This window comes from Panulirus ornatus, chromosome 57, assembly GCF_036320965.1.
Source record: "Panulirus ornatus isolate Po-2019 chromosome 57, ASM3632096v1, whole genome shotgun sequence".
NCBI classification, from domain to species: domain Eukaryota; kingdom Metazoa; phylum Arthropoda; class Malacostraca; order Decapoda; family Palinuridae; genus Panulirus; species Panulirus ornatus.
The window spans coordinates 16,985,335-17,013,241 of record NC_092280.1 but is presented as its reverse complement, the minus strand read 5'-3'; the positions used below and the strand labels follow the sequence as shown (position 1 = coordinate 17,013,241).

At 39.5% G+C, this 27,907-nt stretch overlaps 1 protein-coding gene across 1 annotated transcript in view; it reads right to left on the bottom strand.

The window, feature by feature from the left end:
• The window catches only part of LOC139766186 (voltage-dependent T-type calcium channel subunit alpha-1G-like), a 1,124,919-nt gene that overhangs the window by 381,497 nt on the left and 715,515 nt on the right, over window positions 1-27,907 (bottom strand). Inside the window, exons 16-20 of the mRNA XM_071694457.1 lie at window positions 27,365-27,525; window positions 24,868-25,101; window positions 12,506-12,689; window positions 10,779-10,993; window positions 10,170-10,362 (exon numbers count right to left, since the gene is read on the bottom strand). Coding sequence (XP_071550558.1) covers window positions 10,170-10,362; window positions 10,779-10,993; window positions 12,506-12,689; window positions 24,868-25,101; window positions 27,365-27,525 — 987 coding nt within the window. The remainder of the gene's footprint in view (window positions 1-10,169; window positions 10,363-10,778; window positions 10,994-12,505; window positions 12,690-24,867; window positions 25,102-27,364; window positions 27,526-27,907) is intronic.

Genomic DNA, 27,907 nt, shown 5'->3' with positions numbered 1-27,907 from the left:
TGAGGGACTAGTTAGTTGGGATGTAAGTTTGAATGGAAAAAACTGGAAGAAATAAAGTGGTTTAGATATCTGGGAGTGGACATAGCTATGAATGGATCCACTGAAGCGGAAATGAGTCACAAAGTGGGGGAGGCGATGAATGCTCTGGGAGCGATGAATGCTCTGGGAGCAATGAATGCTGTGTGAAAGAAGAGAACGTTATCTCTGGGAGCAAAGATGGGTATGTTTGAAGGAACAGTAGTTCCAACAATATCATATGGTTGCAAGGCATCAGCTGTAGATAGGGTTGTACAGAGGAGGATGGATGTGTTGGAAATGAAATGTTCGAGGACAAAATGAGGTGTGACGTGGTTTGATTGAGTAAGTAATGAAAGGTGTGTGCAAATGAAAAGAGTGTGGTTGAAAAGCAGAAGAGGGTGTGTTGAAATGGTCTGGAGTTAGGAAAGGTTGACAAATAGGATATAAGTGTCAGAGGTGGAGGGAACAAAGAGAGGTAGGAGACCAAATCGGAGGAGGAACGATGGAGTGAAACAGATTTTGAGCAATCGGAGCCTGAACATACAGGAGGGTAAAAGATATGCAAGGAATAGAGTGCATTGGAACAATGTGGTATCCTGGGGTCGATGTGCTGTCAATGGACTAAACCAGGGTATGTGAAACATCTGGGGTAAACCATGGAAAGGTCTGAGGGGCCTGGATGTGGATAGAGAACCATGGCTTTGGTACATTACCATGACAGCTAGAGATTGAGAGTGAACGTATGTGGCCTTCTTTGACTGTTCTCCTAGCACTACCTTGTTGAAGCAGGGGGTAGTGATGCTGTTTCCTGTGGGTCAGGGTAGTGTCAGGAATGGATGAAGGCAAGCAAGAATATGTCCATGTGTATATATGTATATGTCTTTGTATGTGCATGTATAAGTGTATATGTTGATATGTATATGTATGTATATGTACATGTATGGGCATTTATGTGTATATATTTATGCGGCAAGGGTGCATGATGTCTCCCTGGTTGTTTAATTTGTTTATGGATGGGGTTGTTAGGGAGGTGAATGCAAGAGTTTTGGAATGAGGGGCAAGTATGTAGTCTGTTGTGGATGAGAGCTTGGGAAGTGAGTCAGTTGTTGTTTGCTGATGATACAGCGCTGGTGGCTGATTCGGGTGAGAAACTGCAGAAGCTGGTGACTGAACTTGGTACAGTGTGTGAAACAAGAAAGCTGAGAGTAAATGCGAATAAGAGCAAGGTTATTAGGTACAGTACGTTGAGGGACAAATCAATTGGGAGGTAAGTTTGAATGGAGAAAAGCTTGAGGAAGTGAAATGTTTTAGATATCTGGGAGTGGATTTGGCAGCGGATGGAGCCATGGAAACAAAAGTAAATCATAGGGTGGGGGAGGGGGTGAAAGTGCTGGGAGTATTGAAGGATGTGTGGAAGTCGAGAATGTTATCTTGGAAAGCAAAAATGGGTATGTTTGAAGGAATGGTATTTTAACAATGTTATATAGTTGCGAGGCATGGGCTATGGATAGAGTTGTGCGGAGGAGGATGGATGTGTTGGAAATTAGATGTTTGAGGACAATATGTGGTATGAGGTGGTTTGATCGAGTAAGTAATAATAGGGTAAGAGAGATGTATGGTAATAAAAAGAGTGTGGTTGAGAGAGCAGAAGAGGGTGTTTTGAAATGGTTTGATCACATGGAAAGAATGAGCGAGGAAAGATTGACCAAGAGGATATATGTGTCAGAGGTGGAGGGAACAAGAAGTTGGAGGCCAAATTGGAGGTGGAAAGATGGAGTGAAAAAGATCTTGAGTGATCAGGGCCTGAACATGCAGGAGGGTGAAAGGCGTGCAAGGAATAGAGTGAACTGGAACGATGTGGTATACCGGGGTCAACGTGCTGTCAATGGATTGAACCAGGGCATGTGAAGCGTCTGGTGTAAACCATGGAAAGTTTTGTGGGGTCTGGATGTGGAAAGGGAGCTATGGTTTTGGTGCATTATACATGACAGCTAGAGAATGAGTGTGAACGAATGCGGCCTTAATTGTCTTTTCCTAGCGCTACCTTGCGCACATGCGGGGGGAAGGGGGTTGTCGTTTCATGTGTGGCAGGGTGGTGATGGGAATGAATAAGGGCAGACAGTATGAATTGAATACATGTGTATATATGTATATGCCTGTGTGTGTATATATATGTATATGTTGAGATGTATAGGTATGTATTTGTGCGTGTGTGGACGTGTATGTATATACATGTGTATGTGGGTGGGTTGGGCCATTCTTTCATTTGTTTCCTTGCGCTACCTCACTAACATGGGAGACAGCGATAAAGTATAATAGATAAAATAAAATATTTGTATATTAGTGGATGGGCCATTCTTTGTCTGTTTCCTGACACTATTTTCGCTGTTGTGGGAAACGGCAATCAAGCATAATAATAAAAATAATAAAAGATAGATAGCGAAGTGTTTCAAATACTTGGAAGTGGACATGGCAGTAATGGAACCTTGGAAGAAGAAATGGGCATTAGGTGGGGGAGGGGCAAAGTTTCTGGGAGCATTGAAGAATGTTTGGTAAGAGAGGTCGTTATCTGGAAGGGCAAAAATGGGTATGTTAGTATATATAGTAGTCCTAAAGAGGTGTGGATACGAGGAACAGGCTGTAGATGAGGACATGGAGAGGAGGGTGGAAGTGTTGGAAATGAAGTGTTTGAGGACAATATGTGGTCTGAGGTGGTTTGATTAAGTGATAAAAGGGTAAAAAGAGAGGTGTAGGAATAAGAAAGGTGTGGTAGGGAGAGCTGGAGCATTTGTGCTGAAATGGTCTGGACATAGAGAAAATGAGTAAGGAGAGGTTGACAAAGAAAATATCTGTATCAGAAGTGGAGGGCCTAAGAAAAATGGGGAGAACAAATGGAAGACTGAAGGATGCAGAGAAAAATATCTTGAGTGACTGGGGCCTGAACATGCAAGATTGTCAAAGGCATGAAAAGGATAGATTAAAATGGAATGATGTGACATAAAGGCACTGACACACATTCTTTAAAGCAAACACCTGATCCACACATCCTCTACCACTTCTGACATGACACTGTTCCTACCTAATCTGATGCTTTGTACATGCCTTCACCCTCTCATTCAACACTCTCCCATACAACCTACCATGTACTTTCAACAAACATATACCACCATAGTTTAAACACTCATCTCTATCCCCCTTGCCTTTATACAAAGGCACCATATTTGCATTCTGCCAATCCTCAGGGACCTCAACATTATCCATACATACAATGAAAATCCAAACTAAATAATCAACAACAAAATCATCCCCTTTCTAAATAAATTCAACTGCAATACCATCCACTCTAGCTACCTTGCCACATTTCACATTACATAAGGCTTTCACCCATTCTTCTCTCTTCACCAAAATCACTTCACAACCACCATGACCTAAACACCCTACATCTACCACCCTCTATCATCACATACATTCACCAGCCCCTTACAATAATCACTCCATATCCTCCTCTTTTTATCATTACCTGTTACCACTTCCCCACATTCCCCTTTCACCCATGTTCCCATTTGTTCTCTAGACTTCTGCAGACCATATAGCTCCTTCCAAAACATCTTATTCACCCTGAAGTTTACTGATACTCATCTAGTTCAGCTCTTATTTGCCCTCTTTTTCAACCCCCGTACCTTCCTCTTGATCTTGTGCTGCTTTCTGTTATACATCTCCCACTCATTTGCACTCCTCCATATGCACTGCCCATATACCTCTCTTTTCTCTTTCATTATAACTGTACATTATCATTCCATTACTCACTAACCTTTCTAACATGTCCACCTCCTACCTTACAAATGCCACACACAGCTCTCACACATGCCAGCACTGCTTCCCTAAGTACTTCCCATTCCTCATCCACTCCCCTAATTTCTTTTAATCATATCTTTTGCCATTATACACTCATGCTTTCCAGGTGTCTTGTCGTGTAGATCTTTCTTCTAAGCTCACTCTATTCTCACTCACAATGTTCCCTCTTTTCCAAAAACCTCTACAAAGGTTCATCTTCAGCTCCACAAGGTAATGGTCAAACATCCTAGCAGCAGCTCCCTTCGGCACAATCACATCCTAAAGTCTCTTTTTTTGCATGCCTCTCAATTAGTGTGTAATCCAATAATGCCTGCTGACCATCTAGCCTACTCACATCTGTATACTTATGTAAGCCCCTCTTTTTAAACCAGTTATTCCAAGTCACTAGCATACAATTCTACAAGCTGTTAACCATTTCCATTTAAATCACTGAATACCCCATACCCACCAGTTATACCCTCAACTGCCACATTGCTCATTTTCACATTTGAATCACCCATAACTAATACCAGGTCTCTTGTATCAGAACTGCTGACACACACACTCAACTGCTCCCAAAACAATTGCCTCCCATACTCTTTCTTCTCATGGACAGTTCTGTATACTAATATATTATGTCATTACCATGAAAAAATGTGCCTATCATGACTGATTATTTAAAAAAAAGGACCTAATTTAAAAAAAGATGAAACCTATGCAGGAAGTGAAAGGAAAACTTTAGGATGAGGGAGCAGGGAAGACAGGCAGAGAAGAAAGTAACCTCCACCACTGGGTCATTCCTCCTTCTTATCATGGTCTTATAATCCTAATTCCTACATTGAAAGTTGTGTATGTCATTACAGTGCATGAACTGGAATTCTATTTCAGGACAAACAAATAAAAGATATCTAAACATATATGGAAACATTTCTACTTTGTCATGAATGAACTTAACACTGTCTTCTCACTAATATGGACATCAACACATTAATAGTTCATGAAATGATGAATTACAGAAAGTAATCAGCCAACCTCATGAGTGAGGTTGGAATGGAAACTTTAGGTGGTGGTGGGATGGCAGGCAATGGAGAGCTCACTGGTCATGAGGCAGTCAAGGGAAGGCAGGTGGGAGGTGGAGCAAATACCACCATTTTCTTTTTCAAGTTTAACTTCTTATTTCTGGCTTCTTTGATTGATTACTTCTGTTTAAAGCTCTTCCTCTATCTGATTTTACATCTTTAATATTTGTACAATACATGTTGTATATTGCTGTATATTGCAAATGTGAAAGAAACAATATTAGGAATGATGCAGGTTTTGATGGAGTTAAACCAGCACCTGTCTTGCCTACTGCTAGATGATGTTTTGGCATTCCCCTTTTTAGTTCCTTCAGCATTTTCCCTCCCTTATTTATCAAAGGAGATTTTTGCTTAAGATTCTGATGTCTGATGCCCTTTTAGGAATTTTCAGTTCCTTTTTCCTGGATGGAAGCCATAATGAGGGTTAGATAAGGAAAATTTTGAGGGACTCCTCCTTGAGAGCAAGAGGCTGTTACAAGGTAGCACCAAAACAAACAAGATGGCTACTTGGGAAGCATCTGAACTTTGGAGTGGCTAAACTGTCAACTAAACCAGTTCACTCTGACTGTCACAAAATATCTAATTTCCAAATTAAGAGAGTTTTCTGAGTTCTGGAATTAAGGTCATAAGGTCTCAAAACATCCAAACAATATAGGTTTCCAAACTTCACAATTCCAAATTTCACTGGATATTCTGTATTCCTAGAGATGCTTCAACAAAGACTGATTTCTAGCTATATTCTGGCCCTTCAGCAAATGGCATATATGAGGTTACCTCAGCTTTGAGGCTGATGTCCACACAGAAGCAGAGAAATTATGGAGTTCTTTGGAGTTAGAAGGTCTTCAATGAGACTGTACTACTTTCGATCCATTGACAAAGATGTAGCCTTGTCAAAATTGACTTCACTTGCAAGTACATTCATGTCACCTACTCAGAAGTTTATGAAGTCTACAAGGTAAGTGGAAGTGCACTGAAAGCTTTCAAAACATACAGGTACCTATTTCATTTTTCTATAGAGCTGTATAAAAATGAAACACAATTGCTAAAATATCTCAAGTACCATTTCCTTGTATTTTAACTTTCTAAAAGGGGAAACAGAAGAAGGAGTCACGTGGGGAGTCCTCATCCTCCTCGAAGGCTCAGATTGGGGTGTCTAAATGTGTGTGGATGTAACCAAGATGAGAAAAAAGGAGAGATAGGCAGTATGTTTGAGGAAAGGAACCTGGATGTTTTGGCTCTGAGTGAAACAAAGCTCAAGGGTAAAGGGGAAGAGTGGTTAGGGAATGTCTTGGGAGTAAAGTCAGGGGTTAGTGAGAGGACAAGAGCAAGGGAAGGAGTAGCACTACTCCTGAAACAGGAGTTGTGGGAGTATGTGATACAGTGTAAGAAAGTAAACTCTAGATTGATATGGTTAAAACTGAAAGTTGATGGAGAGAGATGGGTGATTATTGGTGCATATGCACCTGGGCATGAGAAGAAACATCATGAGAGGCAAGTGTTTTGGGAGCAGCTGAATGAGTGTGTTAGTCGTTTTGATGCACGAGACCGGGTTATAGTGATGGATGATTTGAATGCAAAGGTGAGTAATGTGGCAGTGGAGGGAATAATTGGTATACAAGGGGTGTTCAGTGTTGTAAATGGAAATGGTGAAGAGCTTGTAGATTTATATGCTGAAAAAGGACTTGTGATTGGGAGTACCTGGTTTAAAAAGAGAGATATACATAAGTACACGTATGTAAGTAAGAGAGACGGCCAGAGAGCTTTATTGGATTATGTGTCAATTGATAGGCACGCAAAAGAGAGACTTTTGGATGTTAATGTGCTGAGAGGTGCAACTGGAGGGATGTCTGATCATTATCTTGTGGAGGCAAAGGTGAAGATTTGTAGAGGTTTTCAGAAAAGAAGAGAGAATGTTGGGGTGAAGAGAATGGTGAGAGTAAGTGAGCTTGGGAGGGAGACTTGTGTGAGGAAGTACCAGGAGAGACTGAGTACAGAATGGAAAAAGGTGAGAACAAAGAAGGTAAGGGGAGTGGGGGAGGAATGGGATGTATTTAGGGAAGCAGTGATGGCTTGCGCAAAAGATGCTTGTGGCATGAGAAGCGTGGGAGGTGGGTTGATTAGAAAGGGTGGTGAGTGGTGGCATGAAGATGTAAGATTATTAGTGAAAGAGAAGAGAGAGGCATTTGGATAATTTTTACAGGGGAATAATGTAAATGAGTGGTAGATGTATAAAAGAAAGAGGCAGGAGGTCAAGAGAAAGGTGCAAGAAGTGAAAAAGAGGGCAAATGAGAGATGGGGTGAGAGAGTATCATTAAATTTTAGGGAGAATAAAAAGATGTTTTGGAAGGAGGTAAATAAAGTGCGTAAGACAAAGGAACAAATGGGAACTTCAATGGAGGGGGCTAATGGGGAGGTGATAAGTAGTGGTGATGTGAGAAGGAGATGGAGTGAGTATTTTGAAGGTTTGTTGAATGTGTTTGTTGATAGAGTGGCAGATATTGGGTGTTTTGGTTGAGGTGGTAAGCAAAGTGAGAGGGTTAGGAAAAATGATTTGGTAAACAGAGAAGAGATAGTAAAAGCATTGCAGAAGATGAAAGCCGGCAAGGCAGCGGGTTTGGATGGTACTGCAGTGGAATTTATTAAAAAAGGGGGTGACTCTATTGTCAACTGGTTGGTAAGGTTATTTAATGTATGTATGATTCATGGTGAGGTGCCTGAGGATTGGCGGAATGCTTGTATAGTGCCATTGTACAAAGGCAAAGGGGATAAGAGTGAGTGCTCAAATTACAGGGGTATAAGTTTGTTGAGTATTTCTGGTAAATTATATGGGAGGGTATTGATTGAGAGAGTGAAGGCATGTACAGAGCATCAGATTGGGGAAGAGCAGTGTGGTTTCAGAAGTGGTAGAGGATGTGTGGATCAGGTGTTTGCTTTGAAGAATGTATGTGAGAAATACTTAGAAAAGCAAATGGATTTGTATGTAGCATTTATGGATCTGGAGAAGGCATATGATAGAGTTGATAGAGATGCTCTGTGGAAGGTATTAAGAATATATGGTGTGGGAGCCAAGTTGTTAGAAGTAGTGAAAAGTTTTTATCGAGGATATAAGACATGTGTACGTGTAGGAAGAGAGGAAAGTGATTGGTTCTCAGTGAATGTAGGTTTGCGGCAGGGGTGTGTGATGTCTCCATGGTTATTTAATTCATTTATGGATGGGGTTGTTAGGGAGGTGAATGCATGAGTTTTGGAAAGAGGGGCAAGCATGCAGTCTGTTGTGGATGAGAGAGCTTGGGAAGTGAGTCAGTTGTTGTTCGCTGGTGATACAGCGCTGGTGGCTGATTCATGTGAGAAACTGCAGAAGCTGGTGACTGAGTTTGGTAAAGTGTGTGAAAGAAGAAAGTTGAGAGTAAATGTGAATAAGAGCAAGGTTATTAGGTACAGTAGGATTGAGGGTCAAGTCAATTGGGAGGTAAGTTTGAATGGAGAAAAACTGGAGGAAGGGAAGTGTTTTAGATATCTGGAAGTGGATTTGGCAGCGGATGGATCCATGGAAGTGGAAGTGAATCATAGGGTGGGGGAGGGGGCAAAATTTCTGGGAGCCTTGAAGAATATATGGAAGTCGAGAACATTATCTTGGAAAGCAAAAATGGGTATGTTTGAAGGAATACTAGTTCCAACAATGTTGTATGGTTGCGAGGCGTGGGCTATGGATAGAGTTGTGCAGAAAAGGGTGGATGTGCTGGAAATGAGATGTTTGAGGACAATATGTGGTGTGAGGTGGTTTGATCGAGTAAGTAATGATAGGGTAAGAGAGATGTGTGGTAACAAAAAGGGTGTGGTTGAGAGAGCAGAAGAGGGTGTTTTGAAATGGTTTGGTCACATGGAGAGAATGAGTGAGGAAAGATTGACCAAGAGGATATATGTGTCAGAGATGGAGGGAACGAAGAGAAGTGGATGACCAAATTGGAGGTGGAAAGATGGAGTGAAAAAGATTTTGAGTGATTGGGGCCTGAACATGCAGGAGGGTGAAAGGCATGCAAGGAATAGAGTGAATTGGAATAATGTGGTATACCGGGGTCGATGTGCTGTCAATGGATTGAACCAGGGCATGTGAAGCGTCTGGGGTAAACCATGGAAAGTTCTGTGGGGCCTGGATGTGGAAAGGGAGCTGTGGTTTCGGTGCATTATTACATGACAGCTAGAGACTGAGTGTGAACGAATGGGGCCTTTGTTGTCTTTTCCTAGCGCTACCTCACACATATAAGGGGGGAGGGGGTGGTTATTTCATGTGTGGCGAGGTGGCGATGGGAATGAATAAAGGCAGACAGTATGAATTATGTACATGTGTATATATGTATATGTCTGTGTGTGTTTATATATGTATAGGTTGAGATGTATAGGTATGTATATTTGCGTGTGTAGCCGTGTATGTATATACATGTGTATGTGGGTGGGTTGGGCCATTCTTTTGTCTGTTTCCTTGCGCTACCTCGCTAACGCGGGAGACAGCGACAAAGCAAAATAAATAAATATAAATACCATTTCCTTAGAATCAAACTGTTCAGATTTTGGACTTTTTTATATTACGGATGTCTATATATACTATATAGAATATTACAATACAATCATTGATCATTTTAATTAAAATTATTGTGTAACATACATACAATATAGACCAAGGTATGATTTGGTAATTACAAAGTTTTAAGTACTGAAGATGGACACTGGCTGAATGCTATTATAACGGCAAAACAAAGGTAAACACAAAAATATAACAAAATTTCTGAAAAAAGCAGAGTACAACCACAATATATTCAAACTTCATAAGCACAATTATCATTTTAGTGGAAATATCAGATGTATGAGCATTCAGATTTTGGGTGCTTCTGAAAAACAAATGCTGTGGATGTAAATCATCTATAAGCATTATCACAAAAAGTACCTAATATTCTAATCCTTAAGCAACAAATCTGATTTGAGAATCAGATCCCTGTTTTCAGTTTATAATATATCCCACCGTACAAAGTGGGGGTATGCCCTATGGTTGGGATAAAAGATATCTGTGAGTTATGGATAAAAACATGATATGTCCTACACACAGTAAGAGGAGCAACAATGTTTAGTCAAGTTTTTTATCCAACTCAAATGTATATGCCAGTGTGAATTTTAAGCACTACGCTCTACGCTGTGACGTATAACTTACAGATTGATTAGCTAAGGAAAAGTATGTACACACACCTTGATGACCATCTCTACTCCAAACACCACTGTGAAGATGTAGTTGAAGATCATAAGAATTCTTCGCTCAACAGAGTATGGAGGAATGTTAGGTCGCTCCATAGCGAGTGATATACAATTGAGGCCAATGAAGAACAGTACAGTTGAATCAAACCATCGTCTGGATACTAGAAAAAGACAGATGCGACGAATCCTGCAAGGAAGTAAATCATATTATGAAGAACAATCTTAGGTTGTAAATTAATTTCTTAGTAACAAGGCCAGTGCAGGATGTGAAACAATAATATTCAAAGTTCAGAATAGAAATAAATTTTGGTTAAAAGTAATGTGCGTGCTAAAATGAAATCTGATACAAAAATTACTCTACAATTTCATGGAGGAGACAAAAGAAATTGATCAAATCAGTAAGTGTTACTATCTAAGCTATTTTATCCTCTCTACTCTCAAGTGGTTACCTCATCCAATCTGAAAATCATATGCCCAATCAATCATCTGCAGAAAGGCTGTTGTAATGAATAATGAAGCTAGTATCCATAATATGAAAAAGGTTGAATCATCATTATTTTATTTTCTTAAGGATATCTGAGAAAAAATTTCTCAATAACATACGGATTGTCTGGTGAGAAGACATAGAGAGAATAATCTTGTCTTTCTTTGAAGCAACCCTTGGGTTCAAACACAAAGCACAACTTCTTAACTGCCTCTGCCTCTGTCTCACAGGCTTCCTGTGCCTCTTCTTGCTCTGCGACAGCTGCAGCTTCTTTAGCACGGCTCAGGTTATTTTGTTTGTATTCCAGCTCTCTAATTGATCCACTCACTGAAGTCTGCAGCCAAAGCAACACCAGTCACTTACTATTCATAATGCAATTAAAATACTAATTACTATGTTCAGAAAAGACTTTGAGTTTGGTTCTTACATTCTATTTTACTGACATATGCACCTGCTAAAGGAGAGACACATTATGCACATTCAACCTTTTAACCTCAACAAAATATAGGAAAAATGATTGCTGTCACACCATAAATTTACAAGTGTGAAAGGATGACATGACAATCATAAAAAAAGTAGTTAATATCCACCTCGGCATAACTACTGATCTGCCCTTAACTTCCACCAATGCTTACTGCTCGACCCTGTAACAAGCCTAAATAATTCAAACTTCCACACACAAAATTTTATCACATTATTCAGTAGAAGCAATTACAGACACTCTTGACTACACAGACTGACACACTTGAAAAAAAGCAAACATATTACCCATCCTGAAACCCTCCAAACCACCTAACTCCCTCTTCTTCCAAATGTCCCTATCACTGCTATCACCACTATCCACACTCTTCTGAAATCTGATTCACCACTGGTTGAAAACATTCCACTCTCACTCAGCATGATCTTAGACCCAATCACCCCAATACCATTCTCTGTACACATACCTCACAAAACATCCTGGATGGTTCGATATGCTGCAACTACCCTCTCACAGTGCATCACCAGTGGAAATACACATCAACAAAGCATGCAACACTCTCCCTACATACCCTAACAAGAAAGATACTTGACATTATCCTCCACAAAAATAACAAACAATGGTTAGCCAACTTCAGAAATAGCCACCAAACCAGAGTTGTTCACCAAGGCCTCACTTACAAAATCTCCAAGCTTTTTTATGAATTCCCTAGGGGGTCAATTTTTTTCCCCAGCCCTCTTCTATCTCCCTTCAAAACTTAGTTGTTCAGCAACCAAAGACATTCAGCACCTGTACAAAAATTCTCTAAAGTAATTTCACCATAACAGGCTTGGTATATAAATGTTTGATCCTTTGCAACAAAACTAGACCAATCCCACCCAAACCACTTCATAACCAACCTTCAAGCAGAAAGAAATGGCTCACTGCTGCTTCACACTTCAACAACAATACTTGCTTATCTCCTCCTCCCCTAACAAACATAAACCATAATGACTTGACAAATACTGAAGAAATTCCTCCTAACCAATATGAAGTTCCTCTTCACTTGACACATACCCATCTAAAACTACACTCTACATACATGTGCAATTTGTCCTTTCTTGTCTGCATTCTTGATACCTCCCATATCTCAATATGACAAATATCAATTCATCACAGAACCCCTTATGCCAACTTTTGTAACAAAGTCACTGAACACCTACTTCCCATTACCCTACAAAAGACAAATATCACCACAATACTATCTGACCTATAGTCCCAACCAGTGGATGGTGCTAGCTTCCTTTACATTGCCATAAGCTTGGCGTCCTGGGGTAGGAAGATAAGGTAAGGTAAGATGAAGGGATGACATGAGATGGAAACACTAACCTGACCTTGAATGGATGGCTGGCGAGACCTAGGCGACGATCCCCGGGAACGGATTGAATTTTGTGGGCTGAGAGTTCGCGGTGACCCTATTGAGTTCTGCTGTGTGAGGATAGACCTGCGCGGGGCCAGCTGCACATGGCTGCTGGTGGACCCATTACAGTGGCTGTGGTCAGTCCCTAACAACCTGGAGGGTGTAGTGGCAATTATCTCTTCATAAAAGAATTGACCCCCATCCTGACTTGAATGTGAAAGGATCAGCCAGATTTACTTACTAGAAAAAAATTTGATATTTGCTACTTCCCACTTACAATTCTGGCAAATGTAACTTTTGTTATCTCTAAAATGTAGATGAATACTGTAGTGGATACTCTTATCATACCATTTTTTATCAATGTTTTATTGATTTTATACTCAAATCACCTAAGAATTCATACACAACAACCGTGAACTGTGCAAAGTTCTAACGTTGCACTTTGGGGAAAAAGAAATTTTACATTCACATGCAGTGTTTATATACATATATCATGCATTCGTACATTACACTTGATAACTAAAGAATGGGAGTGAGTGGATGTGGCCTCTTTTCATCTGTTCCTGGCACTACCTCACTAACCTGGGAAATGGTAAACAAGTATGAAAAAAACAATGGTGCATTTGTACGCAACAGATTTTCTCAAACATGATGTGAGTGAATTTTAACTAGCTGATTTGACTGGATTTTAACTGGCTGTGTATATCAAGTTAAAAAACTGACGAAGTTGTTTGGGGGACAGTTTATCTTACAATTTAGGAAAGCTGTAATAAAAACAAACATACTATTGGCATAAAGGATATTCTAAAAGCTTTATCTACCAAGCTAGGTTAGGTCCTAATGCTAAGCAAATAAAAGAACATCATAGAGGTCACTACATAGAACTGTATCTAACTTACCACTGGTCTAACTCCTGAATAGGTTAATTGATATCAAACATAAGAAACAGATTGTCTCAAAGAAAAGTTTGATGGGCTAAAATTAACTGGACTCTTAATTATCAAACTTACAATGCAGAGAACAAAACTGGTCATATGACAAAGTCTGTGTTAATGGTTTGTGGAAACTGTTTATCATCACAAGGACTTCTTTATCAAGTATTCATTATTCCAGGGGAGATAAACACCACATTTTCTCAATGATTATATCAATGTTGTCTCAAATGCTATTCTTAGGAAATCCTCCTTAATCCTTACAGACATCATCATATGATGATTTATGGTGCCATTAATAGTCTACAGAGGTCTCCTCCAATGCCAGAAAAACATGGGAAAAAATTCTCCTCTCTACAGTAACCCTTAAATCACCAGCGTAGATATATATCTGTGATCTCCCAGGTCATATGTACTGTTTGCATGGGGTAATTTTAGGAATTAATGACTATATGTTTAGTGTCTTCTGAATGAAAGTAACCTTGAGTCAGTTTCTAGCATTGCAAAGATGAGTGGTTTCCAAAATACAGGCAATAAAGTGTCACTCATACATGTTTGAGGAGTGTAGTTTCTGATGGTTGTATGTCTGGTGAAGTAGAACTTGAATCAGGGTTGGAAGAGTGGTTGTTTGGTGCTTATCAAACATTTCTGTATACAAGTGTTTTGTCAGTCATGTCTGTTGGAGAAAGGGTAATCTGTGAGTATAGACTGCTGGGGTGTGAGACTGGTAAGTTCTGTCTCTGCCTGGGGGATGGTAGTTGGTTTTGGTGTGGTTTAGGTAGGAGGGACAAAGTGTTGCTGCAAATTTTTTTTGGCAAGAAAAGTAAAGTGATACTGTATTGAAAGACCAGTATTTTGATTCCTTGAGAAGGTATTGAGTATCTGTGGGTGATAAGCAACTAGTGATTGTTTTGAGGGTCTTTTTTTATTTGCATTTGACAGGGTGGATGACTAGGCAGGTGAAGCATAGTTTTGGGTGGAATGGATGACCTGTTTGTAGAGAATGCTACAAAATTCTTTCTTTTCAAAAGCTGAGGCTGGTAAGAATTGTAAGGCCATCCAGTATGTTTATACAGTTTTTGGTAATGCTTATGGTGTGAAGAATAAATTTTGTGTGTGTTGTGTTACACTCACTATATTTAATGTTTTCTGAATGGAAGTGGTTGACCATTCAGGGTTATGGAAAGTGCAGGTTGGAGTTTTGTTTGTCTGTCTGTCTCCTATGTGAGAAACTGAGTTAATATGAAAAGATCATACCAGTATATATATAGTTTTGATTACTTTTTTGGTTTCCTGCATTTGTAAAGTAGTGCCAGCAACAGCAAAGAACATCCTTATTAACTCAAATCCACTCTCTAGCTGTCATATGCATATTAACTCAAATCCACTCTCTAGCTGTCATATATAATGAAATGAAATCAGAGCCCCTATCCATGGCCAAACACTGCAAACAATTCTGTGCTTTCTCGTGCCCACTTCATATACCATGGCTCAGCCCACTAACAACATGCCACTCCTTGTATATCACATCACTGCAATTAGCTCTATCTTGAGTATCCCTCTTATTCTCTTGATTGTTCTGGCAGTAACTCAAAGCCTCTTTCACCCTATCCTTCAATCATTTGCTTGGTATTCTCCTTCATTTGCTCCATCCACTTCTGACAGATATATCCTCTTCCTTAGTCCCTGTGCTTATCTTTATATGTTCAAACCACTACAGCACAATAACTCTCAACTTCCTCCTTCATACACTCTCCTAAACTTGAGCACCAGCTTTCACAGTTTCCCTCAATTCTTCCACCAAAGACACATCATCTACAAGCAGTAACTTACCTCTCAGGCTCCCCCATCCCCAGCACACACTCTTGCATTTATTTCCAACCATAAGCACCATCCATTAGCAGATTAAGCAGACATGGTGACCACACACCTGAGACACAAATCCGCCTTTCAAGTACATGGATAAGGAAATATTTAGCAAGCTGTTCATATCCTACATAAAGCCAAAACTTCAAAATGCTTCTTAAAATTGGTCACCACACCTCCAGAGGTCAACACAAATAGTATCAGAATTAAGCAGAGTAAGAGGGGAAAGCTAGAGGCTTTAAATCTTCCCACCTTGGAAACAGAAGAAAGATGGGTGACCTAACTGCAACCTTTAAGCTTTTTGAATATCAATGACCTATACAATAAACAGTTCTTCAAGAGATGAAGAGACAGAGCAACCAGAGGTCATAACATGAAGTTAAGCAAGAAAATCAGTGAAAATGATGTAAAAAAAATACCTTTATAGAGTAGATTAGTGGATAAATGCAACTGAATGAACAATCTTTCCTCACTCATTCTCCCCATGGGACCATGCCATTTCAAAACACCCTCTTCTGCTCTCAACCACACTCTTTTCATTACCACACATCTCTCTTACCTTTCATTTCTTATTCAATCAAACCACCTCACACCACATATTGTCCTCAAACATCTCATTTCCAACACATCCACCTTCCTCTGCACAACTCTATAGCCCATGCCTTGCAACCAAATAACATTGTTGGAACCACTGTTCCGTTAAACATACCCTTTTTGCTTTCCAAGATAATGTTCTCGCCTTCCACATATATATATATATATTTTTATTATTATTATTTTGCTTTGTCGCTATCTCCCGCATTTGCGAGGTAGCGCAGGGAAACAGATGAAAGAAATGGCCCAACCCACCCCCATACACATGTACATTCACACGTCCACACACGCAAATATACATACCTATACATCTCAATGTACACATATATATACACACACAGACATATACATATAAACACATGTACATAATTCATACTTGCTGCCTTTATTCATTCCTGTCGCCACCCCGCCACACATGAAATGACACCCCCCCTCCCCTGCACGCGTGCAAGGTAGTGCTAGGAAAAGACAACAAAGGCCATATTCGATCACAATCAGTCTCTCACTGTCATGTATAATGCACCGAAACCACAGCTCCCTTTCCACATCCAGGCCCCACAAGACATTCCATGGGTAACCCCAGATGCTTAACATGCCCTGGTTCAATCCATTGACAGCACATCGACCCTGGTATACCACATCGTTCCAGTTCACTCTATCCATTGCATGCCTTTCACTTTCCTGCATGTTCAGGCCCCGATCACTCAAAATCTTTTTCACTCCATCCTGCCACCTCCAATTTGGTCTCCCACTTCTCATTCCCTCCACTTCTGACACATATATCCTCTTGGTCAATCTTTCCTCACTCATTCTCTCCGTGATCAAACCATTTCAAAACACCCTCTTCTGCTCTCTCAACCACGCTCTTTTTATTTCCACACATCTCTCTTACCCTTTCATTACTTACTCGATCAAACCACCTCACACCACATATTGTCCTCAAACATCTCATTTCCAGCACATCCATCCTCCTGCACACAACTCTATCCATAGCCCACGCCTCGCAACCATATAACATTGTTGGAACCACTATTCCTTCAAACATACCCATTTTTGCTTTCCGAAATAATGTTCTCGACTTCCACACATTCTTCAAGGCTCCCAGAATTTTCGCCCCTCCCCACCCTATGATTCACTTTCGCTTCCATGGATCCATCCGCTGCCAAATCCACTCCAAGATATCTAAAACACTTCACTTCCTCCAGTTTTTCTCCGTTCAAACTTACCTCCCAATTGACTTGTCCCTCAACCTTACTGTACCTAATAACCTTGCTCTTATTCACATTTACTCTTAGCTTTCTTCTTTCACACACTTTATAAAACTCAGTCACCAGCTTCTGAAGCTTCTCACCCAAATCAGCCACCAGCGCTGTATCATCAGCGAACAACAACTGACTCACTTCCCAAGCCCTCTCATCCACAACAGACTGCATACTTGCCCCTCTCTCCAAAACTCTTGCATTTACCTGCCTAACAAATCCATCCATAAACAAATTAAACAACCATGGAGACATCACACACCCCTGAAGTAAACCAACATTCACTGAGATCCAAATCACTTTCCTCTCTTCCTACACGTACACATGCCTTACATCCTCGATAAAAACTTTTCACTCTTCCAAAAATCTTTTTATTCTCCCTAAAATTCAATGATACTCCCTCACCCCAACTCTAATTTGCCCTCTTAAGAAGAAAAAAGAGTAAATGTTAATAAGGGCAAGGTTATTAGGCACAGTAGGGTTGAGGGACAAGTCAACTGGGAGGTAAGTTTGAATGGAGAAAAACTGGAGGAAGTGAAGTGTTTTAGATATTTGGGAGTGGATTTGGTAGCGGATGGAACCATGGAAGTGGAAGTGGATCATAGGGTGGGGGAGGGGCCGAAAATCCTGGGAGCCTTGAAGAATGTGTGGAAGTCGAGAACATTATCTCGGAAAGCAAAAATGGGTATGTTTGAAGGAATAGTGGTTCCAACAATGTTGTATGGTTGCGAGGCGTGGGCTATGGATAGAGTTGTGCGCAGGAGGGTGGATGTGCTGGAAATGAGATGTTTGAGGACAATGTGTGGGGTGAGGTGGTTTGATCGAGTAAGTAACGTAAGGGTAAGAGAGATGTGTGGAAATAAAAAGAGCGTGGTTGAGAGAGCAGAAGAGGGTGTTTTGAAATGGTTTGGGCACATGGAGAGAATGAGTGAGGAAAGATTGACCAAGAAGATATATGTGTCGGAGGTGGAGGGAACGAGGAGAAGTGGGAGACCAAATTGGAGGTGGAAAGATGGAGTGAAAAAGATTTGTGTGATCGGGGCCTGAACATGCAGGAGGGTGAAAGGAGGGCAAGGAATAGCGTGAATTGGATCGATGTGGTATACCGGGGTTGACGTGCTGTCAGTGGATTGAATCAGGGCATGTGAAGCATCTGGGGCAAACCATGGAAAGTGTATAGGTATGTATATGTGTGTGTGTGTGGACGTGTATGTATATGCATGTGTATGTGGGTGGTGTGGGCCATTCTTTCATCTGTTTCCTTGAGCTACCTCGCTAACATGGGAGACAGTGACAAAGTATAATAAGATAAACATAAATACAATTCAAAAAGTTTTATAAAAGTTTAGAATGCTCAAGAGATGAGGCCACATGAGTGGAAAACTCCTTCCCTGTGCAGTACAAATAGATGATTACCAATAGGTAATTACCTGGAGCCACTAACCCTCCTCCTTCCCAACTTACACTCATGCTTTACTCTCAAATCAAATGCTGCATTCAAAGTATCATTTTTCACCTAAAAGTTCCTGTGATTTCTTGTGATAAAGTTGCTACATACAAACGCTTTAAAATATAATGTTACAAGATAATTCATATAATGACTGAATATCTAGTTTTTGTTAACTGATCAAAATGATCAATGTATTTCTCAGTAACTTGCAATGAAAATGTTTAGAAAATATTCTTGACATTAACATATTTCTTTTTATGAATGTTTGCCATTTCCTGCACTAGATGGGTAATGCCAGGAACAAATGAAGAAATGGAACTCATCAGCTCCTTCCTTGTCTTAATTTTTGTATGATGCACTAGATCCAGAACCCATCCATGCACATCCCTACAACCCAGCCTGAGCCTTTAAGAGGGATGAGCAATCCTTAGCTCTTCCTTGTCATCATTATTTTGTTCCACAGATGCTATTCCAAAATTTGTTCAACAAAGAGGATCTACAAAGGAATCAGGGCCCTCTGACACTAATATAGATCCTACTGCATCTGAGGGGATCACAGAGGAACCAGACCATTTTTCTGTAAGGGATGACCTGATACTCATGGAAGACTCTCAGTGGAACAAGAGGCTTCTGCTGCCACAGATGAAATGACCCTACAACAATATGCACAAAACAAAAAACAAAACTGCTTGCTCCAGTTGAGTGGCCCTCTTTACTGTTAAGGACACCAAGGACAAAGCTAGCACACAAAGTCCACTTCAGACTGGATCAAATTTTCCATTCCAAAAAGAAAATATAGTAGAAGTTTCCAGCAACATTCAATGAATTGAAAATTAGTGAATGGGAAATAATCAAGAGAAGCTGGTAGATATATTGTAATAAACTATTTCACATGATGCTTCTAATGCAGTTTTCCACACAGCATTACAAATTGATGAGAGAGTGAATCTTAGACACAGTGAAAATAAATAAATTGATCAAAACACCTGAAACTGGTCCTGAATATACAAGGTGATTTCAAGTTAAGAGCATGAAATGTCTGTGGGAAAAATAAGCTAGTGATTGAACTGAGATGTCTATGTTTGAAGCTGAGAGAAAATACTGGCAGGATAATCTGATATGGATGGTTGTCATAGTACATTTATTTCCTGAAAGAAATGCTAAACAATGGTAAATTCCTGAATACATTGAATTTCTAAACAAGTTTGATCCAGTATTGAAACACTGAATGTGTCAAAGAGGGCATGTTTCAAGCTCACTAAATCAGGAAAAACATCTAAATAACTCAATCAACAGTAGTTTGCTTGAAACCATCATGACAGATAAAAGTCTACAGCAAATACTACTCTGCTATCTTTGATTACACCCAAGATGTTTGTCATTAGGAATAGATGTCAGTAATAATAAGCACAGTATCACTAGAGAATTATATTTATTTATTTATTTTGTTTTGTCGCTGTCACCCGCGTTAGCGAAGTAGCGCAAGGAAGCAGACGAAAGAATGGCCCAACCCACCCACATACACATGTATATACATATATGTCCACACACTTAAAATATACATACCTATACATCTCAATGTATACATATATATACACACACAGACATATACATATAAACACATGTACATAATTCATACTGTCTGCCTTTATCTATTCCTATCGCCACCTCGCCACACATGGAATAACAACCCCCTCCCCCTTCATGTGTGCAAGGTAGCGCTAGGAAAAGACAACAAAGGCCCCATTCGTTCACACTCAGTCTCTAGCTGTCATGTAATAATGCACCGAAACCAAAGCTCCCTTTCCACATCCAGGCCCTACAGAACTTTCCATGGTTTACCCCAGATGCTTCACATGCCCTGGTTCAATCCATTGACAGCACGTCGACCCCGGTATACCACATCGTTCCAATTCACTCTATTCCTTACACGCCTTTCACCCTCCTGCATGTTCAGGCCCCGATCACTCAAAATCTTTTTCACTCCATCTTTCCACCTCCACTTTGGTCTCTCACTTCTCCTTGTTCCCTCCACCTCTGACACATATATCCTCTTGGTCAATCTTTCCTCACTCATTCTCTCCGTGATCAAACCATTTCAAAACACCCTATTCTGCTCTCTCCACCACACTCTTTTTATTACCACACATCTCTGTTACCCTTACATTACTTACTCGATCAAACCACCTCACACCACATATTGTCCTCAAACATCTCATTTCCAGCACATCCACCCTCCTGCCCACAACTTTATCCATAGCCCATGCATCACAACCATATAACATTGTTGGAACCACTATTCCTTCAAATATACCCATTTTTGCTTTCCGAGATAATGTTCTCGACTTCCACACATTCTTCAAGGCTCCCAGAATTTTCGCCCCCTCCCCCACCCTATGATTCACTTTCGCTTCCATGGATCCATCCGCTGCCAAATCCACTCCAAGATATCTAAAACACTTCACTTCCTCCAGTTTTTCTCCATTCAAACTTACCTCCCAATTGATTTGACCCTCAACCCTACTGTACCTAATAACCTTGCTCTTATTCACATTTACTCTTAACTTTCTTCTTTCACACACTTTACCAAACTCAGTCACCAGCTTCTGCAGTTTCTCACATGAATCTAACAACTTGCCTCCCACACCATATATTCTTAATACCTTCCACAGAGCATCTCTATCAACTCTATCATATGCCTTCTCCAGATCCATAAATGCTACATACAAATCCATTTGCTTTTCTAAGTATTTCTCACATACATTCTTCAAAGCAAACACCTGATCCACACATCCTCTACCACTTCTGAGAATATACAGGTAATTAAGGATAACTTCTTGGGACTGTTGGCAGTGCAAAAGACAAATGGTCTCAGTTTCAAATACTGTATATCATTTTGGAGAAGCTAGAAAAGGTGAGTACTCCATTTGATGATTATCACAGAGACAATCAAAATATAACAGTTCAAACATGAAAAGGAAAAACACAAGGGTGTTCAAGCAAGAATGTAGCAGAAGCAAATGTATAGCAGAAAATCCTAAAGCTGTGTAATTACCTACCTGTTATATACAGGGAAAGAGTTTTACACTCATGGGGCTTCATCTCTTGAATATTCCCTACTATCTTAAAACCTCTTAATTTCTGTATGCTGTCCATATTTACCACATTCTCTTTTTGTTTTGTCTATTCATCCACCACTTTAACACTTAAAATAATTCCTTATCTTTTAAAACAAGTTTCTAATTTCATATCATGTCCTCTGGTTGTCCTATCCCTACATCTTTCAGATAACTGTTCACCATCTACATCATAAATCTGGCTTAAAAACTTAAAGGCTGTGATTAGGTGCTAGTGCTAGTAAGCATAAGTATAAATCATTGTCTATGCTTGGAAAGGTTGAGTTACTGATAATATTAGATAAAGGCACTTCTGGAAAGATTTTATGTGACTACTATGAGATCGGAGTGTATGTTTGACTTGGAGTCAATTTCTGTTTTCTGGTCCAGCAATGGCCAGGTCCCAATGTTGCTGAATTAAAGAGGTACAACCTGTAATCCCATCCACTCCAGGAGCATTTCCTACCTTCAGCCTTTTTACCTTTCTTTTAATTATAAGCCTTTGCATTTATATCCTCTTACTTCCATCCTCCCACACCCATGCATGTAGTAGCAACGTCTACCTCACCTCTTATATTCATTAATTCTTCAAAATACTCTTTCCATCTTCCTTTCACTTCCTACTTTTGATTCAGCAACTCCCCTTCCATACCTTTCACATTAACGTTTCCACTCTTACATCCACCTCTTTCCTTTTTCACCTCCTTCCAGGACAATTTCTTATTTCAAAAACTTTTCACTCTTCCAAAATCTTCACATAATCTTTCATTGCTTTTTTCTATCAGCTTCTTATCATTTCAATTATACATCTTATATTCTTCCCTCCTCCTTTGCTAAACTTTCATAGGCACATTCCTTTCGAGCAATCTACCACATGCCTTTTTCTTATCTTCCACAGCATTTCTAATATCTAATGTCCACCATACTCTCCCCTCTTTATTCCTACATCTCAATACCTTGTATCCAGCTACAAACTCTACCTCTAATAGTCTTTTTTTTTTTTTTTTTTTTAATTCTAACACCTCATTCACACATGACTGCATTCCTATAATTACTGTACTTCTATCAAACCTTTCAGTGACCCTCCTTCCATACTCCTCCTTGCATTCCTTCTGATTCAGTTTCTTGCTTGCCAACACTTTTACCCCGCTATTCTCCCTTACACCATACCTTCACTTCTCCCTGATCCTCTCCCCAACAAGAACTGGGAAATGGTCAGAGTCACCACTGTAAATATGAATAAAAGCAAGATTATTAGGATGAGCAGGATTGAGGGTCAGTTTAATTTGGTGTGTGAGTTTGAATAGAGAAAACTTGGAGGAAATTAAATGTTCTAGATACCTGGGAGTGGACATGGCAGCAAATGGAACTATGGAATTGGAAGTAAGTCATACAATGTGATGGGGGAAAAAGTTCTGAGAGAGCTGAAGAATGTGTGGAAAGAGAATGTTATCTGGGAGGGCAAAACTGGGTGTGTTTGAGGGAACAGTAGTTCCAACAATATTATATGGATGCAAGGTGTGGGCTACATATAAGGCTGTGTGGAGGAGGGTGGATGTGTTGGAAATGAAATGTTTGAGTATAATATAAGGTCTGAGATGGCTTGATTGGGTAATTCATGAAATGGTAAGAGAGATGTGTGGCAATTAAAATAGTATGGCTGAGAGAGCTGAAGAGGGTGTGCTAAACGGCTTGAACATATGGAGAGAATAAGTGAGGGGAGCTTGACAAAGAGGATATACATTTCAGAAGTGGAGAGATCAAGGAGAACAGGGTAACCAAACTGGAGATGGATGGATGGAATGAAAAAGATTTCAAGCAATAATGGCCTGAACATGCAGAAGGGTGAAAGGCATGCACTAGATACAGTGAACTGCAATGATATGGTATGCTGGGGTCAACATGCTGTCAATGGATTAAATCAGGGTATAATACGCATCTAGGGTAAACCATAGAAAGTTCTGTAAAGCCTGGTTGTGGATGGGAGCTGCATTTTCTGTGCATTACACGACAGCTAGAGAATGGATGTGAATGGATGTTTTCTTTCATCATCTGTTCCTGGTGCTAACTTGCTGACATGGGAAACAGCAATCAAGTATGAAAAAACTATGTGATGTCTGTTTGCATATCTGAATGTTTTCATATTCTACATGATATTTTCAACAAAAAAATAAACAAATAAACAACTAATCTCACTTTAAAACTTAAATAACACACTGGTGGCACCTGATTATGTATTGCCATGTGAGATTTTACCTTACCCATAGGTTTGAAAGGGATGTTATTCTTCTGGAGAGCCTACAATAATCTTGTATACATGTGGAAACAGAGATATCCTTAAGCCCTAGAATCAATGCTACACAGAAGTTAGAAAGCTAATATGTTATACTTTAAGGAAACCATCATCCACTATAAGGGATATATATTCCTAGGATAAGCAAATATTCAGTTCTGAATGTTGTGCATAAGCAAATATTCAGTTTCTGAATGTTCTGCGTAAGCAAATATTCAGTTTCTGAATGTTGCACAATCAACTTAGTTCACTTGGGTTACAAATTTTCCCAATAAATGTTTATCAAAGAAGACTTATTCCTTCCCTAACTTAAAGCTAAGTGGCTACATGATCTGACTCTCTGTGACTGGTCTGGACTAAACTGGGTCTTTAAACAAGCTGACTAGAAGGAACTATCTTTTTTCTCTGTTGGTATGCAGGCATTCAGCCAAGTCTCCCTGGATTGTAAGACAAACATTTTTCTGAAAAAAAGTGAAATGTGTTGCAAATGAAGGGATCTTTAGTATAGTATGAAGTACATTAACACTGTGCACATGCTATCTTTATAATGACAAGTGACTCTGAAACCCATGCAGGCCTGTGTTATTTTGTTTCGTGCATGCAAAGCTCATCAGCCTGAAATAGTCTCTTATATACTACGAAACAGTAAAAGCATGTGGTAATATCTTCCTATTACCTTTCAATAACTGCAGCTTTTACGTAAATACGGATGACCATAAGAATGTCATAGTATCATGCAAATACAGATAATAATATATGAATGTCCTAGCAAGCATCAATGAAGTATCTACAAGCTAAAGGCTATAGGTACCAAGACTTACGAAGACTGGTGGTTGTTGAGATTGTTATTAGTTAAGGTGATGTTGTTGTTGAGTGCTGTCTCCTCCTCTCCATCTGCATCTGAGCCAGAATCATGGCGCACAAGGTTCTCACGGTCCACCTGTGCCCGACGAAAGGATGACCTGGTGCTACTGTGTCCTCGACGTCGACGCTGGGATCCATTACGTCGCCAAGACAAAGGGGAACCACATCCACTGCTTCGACGCTCCCGAACCCTGCAGGGGAAGATACTGGTATGTAAGTGGTTGTTGTAATGTGAAAAACAAAACAAAACATGTATTTTTGGCTGCGACGAAGGTCTTCAAAACTAAGACCTGAAAATGGAAATCCTTTATATGATTAAAAAGAGAACTTCAAATATTAGCACCAATACAATCACATCTTCAGACCTCAAGTTTCACTCCAAAACATCAAGATCTAAAGATACACACCAAGAAGGAAAATCTTTTCATCAAACTAGCAAGGTAGTTTTATTCCACAAATTAGGGACAAAAGCACATTGTTTTAAAGAATAAAAAGGAAAACTTCTGTCCATAAAAGAAGCCTCTGATAAATATCAGTTACTGAAATATAAAACAAAGAAATGAAAAATATAGGTTTTGAAATTTGAAAAACCTTTTCCCTCAGAGTTGGTGTCCCACAGGCAATGAGAGATATTCTCTAGGAATACTGGGTTAAGAACTTTTAACTATTTGTCTGTCTTTAGCTCTCTCAAAACTTTTTCCCCCATCACATTGTATGACTTACTTCCAATTCCATAATTCCATTTGCTGCCATGTCCACTCCCAGGTATCTAGAACACTTAATTTCCTCCAAGTTTTCTCTATTCAAACTCACACACCATATTAAACTGACCCTCAATCCTGCTAATCCTAATAATCTTGCTTTTATTCATATTTACAGTGGTGACTCTGACCATTTCCTAGTGACTTTCCCAACCTGTCACTGTACTCCAACTAGAAAGTGCCCACTTGCTCATTTAGGGCCTGCCCACAATCAATCAGAGACCGCCAAAGAAATGATATCATCAACCCACTGGCTCTTAACTACAAAAAACTTATCTATTCACATGATGTGGTCATCAACCTTAAGGTGATCACAGTTTGTATATTTCCTTTAAAGAATAGGAAAGGCAGGGCAGAGACCAAGAAAAAGAGCTTGCTGGTCTTTGAAATTTCACAATCTATATTTCACTCCTATACAGTTTGTTCCACTAGAGTATACCCACATGAAAAAGGAAAGTTTAGAGAAAAACTTTCAGATAAAAAGACTAGACCCAAAGGTAGAATAGGAATCATAAATGGTGAATTGGGGCACACTAGAATCTGTCTCCTCTGAATGAGTGATCATCAGAGCCACACAGGGTAGGTCTGCAACATCTAAGTTAAGATATAGTTTAATAAAAGTGGAACATGCATGCCAAAAACACAGTAATCATAATATATGAATATAACTATTATCATACTTATTTGCTGTTTCCTGTATCAGCAAGGGAGTGCCAGGAAACAGATGAAGAATGGCCCATCCACTCATACACACATATATGTTCATAAACGCCCATACACACATATATACACATATACATATCACCCTAGTATGTTTTTTCTGTATTTTACTTACATACAATGTTTGCTCTGTACACATAATAAAAGTTTTACATTGATTAACAATAATGCAATAATGCAACATTATCTTTAATGCCTTTACACACACACAAACCCAGGCTCATGTTCTCATACAACTGTGGGTGTTTTTTATTGTACAAAGGCATGTCTTTTTGTATTAAATCAAGGCAGAGAAGAATGCTATCAGTGTTGCATGTGCTGAGATACAAAAGAAAGACCTTACTACAGATTAACATCTGAAACATTATGAACATGGGGAGAGTAACTAGTATTTCTAATAAGCCCCATTCCTGAACAAGAGGTGATTCAGGTGACCCTGGAGCTATTTCCTTAAGAATATGAATAGTCTCTGCTACTCCTTAAACATCTACAGCCTTGAAGGAATAAGAAAGGTTTCCATTATACTTCTTAATATTTCATTTAATAATGTTTCCTGGAAAAATTCAGAATGTAATGGAATTAGCTTCTAATGGATAACTCTTCCCCCAATTAGTAAAAGGAATTTATTGTAAAGAAGCATCATACCAGTGTGCCACATCAATTTTCTTCACAGTTAAAAACTACTGGCTCTCTTTGTTGAAACAAGGATGATCAAAAATAGTTAGGCATGTCAACAAAGTTGATTAATGGGTAACAGTCATCCAAAGGGTAGAGCCACCATCATTTGGCATACAAGTGTTTTAAAAAGAAACCCTGAAGACATCTGATGGTGAATTACTCTGGAAAGAATGAGAAATAATAGCATGGAGTTGTAAGGGTGCATAGAGTAGTTAACAATATGAAATGGTATTGACAGCACAAACATGGAGAAATGATACAAGAAAAGAGGTTAAGTTAAAGTATCTGAACTTACCCTGGGGAAGGGCTAAGGGAATCTCGGTGCCCTGGAAGATCATGAGGAGAAAGTGATTCTCGCCTGTGTACCCCATGAGGCCCTAAACGGCTTGATGCACGTGATGATCTGGATGACAGGGATGTGTTGTTGCTCTTAATGGAGGCTGACCTTAAGACACCCTAGAGGAGCCAGAGTTGAGAAAGACATTCAACGAGTGTTAAAAACCATATCACAGTAATCAAATCTGAGCTGCCATCACTTTACAAAATATAACTCAATATAACAAAACATGCCCAGTCGAAATGAATATCAACACTCCTAAAAATAAGATTAGATTTAAGCAAAAGACTCCAATCTGGAATGAGAGACTTAAAGGTCATACTAGTCAGTCTCGTCTTGTCACAGAAGTTGGATTAAAATACAGCCAACCTACCTTCAAATCAACAGCACTTTTCAAAAGCTGTCATCCTCTTACAATTTCAAAAGAGTATCATCAAATGATAAAAAATACATCCATGTTCATAAATACATGTTCATAAATACATGTTCATAAATACATCC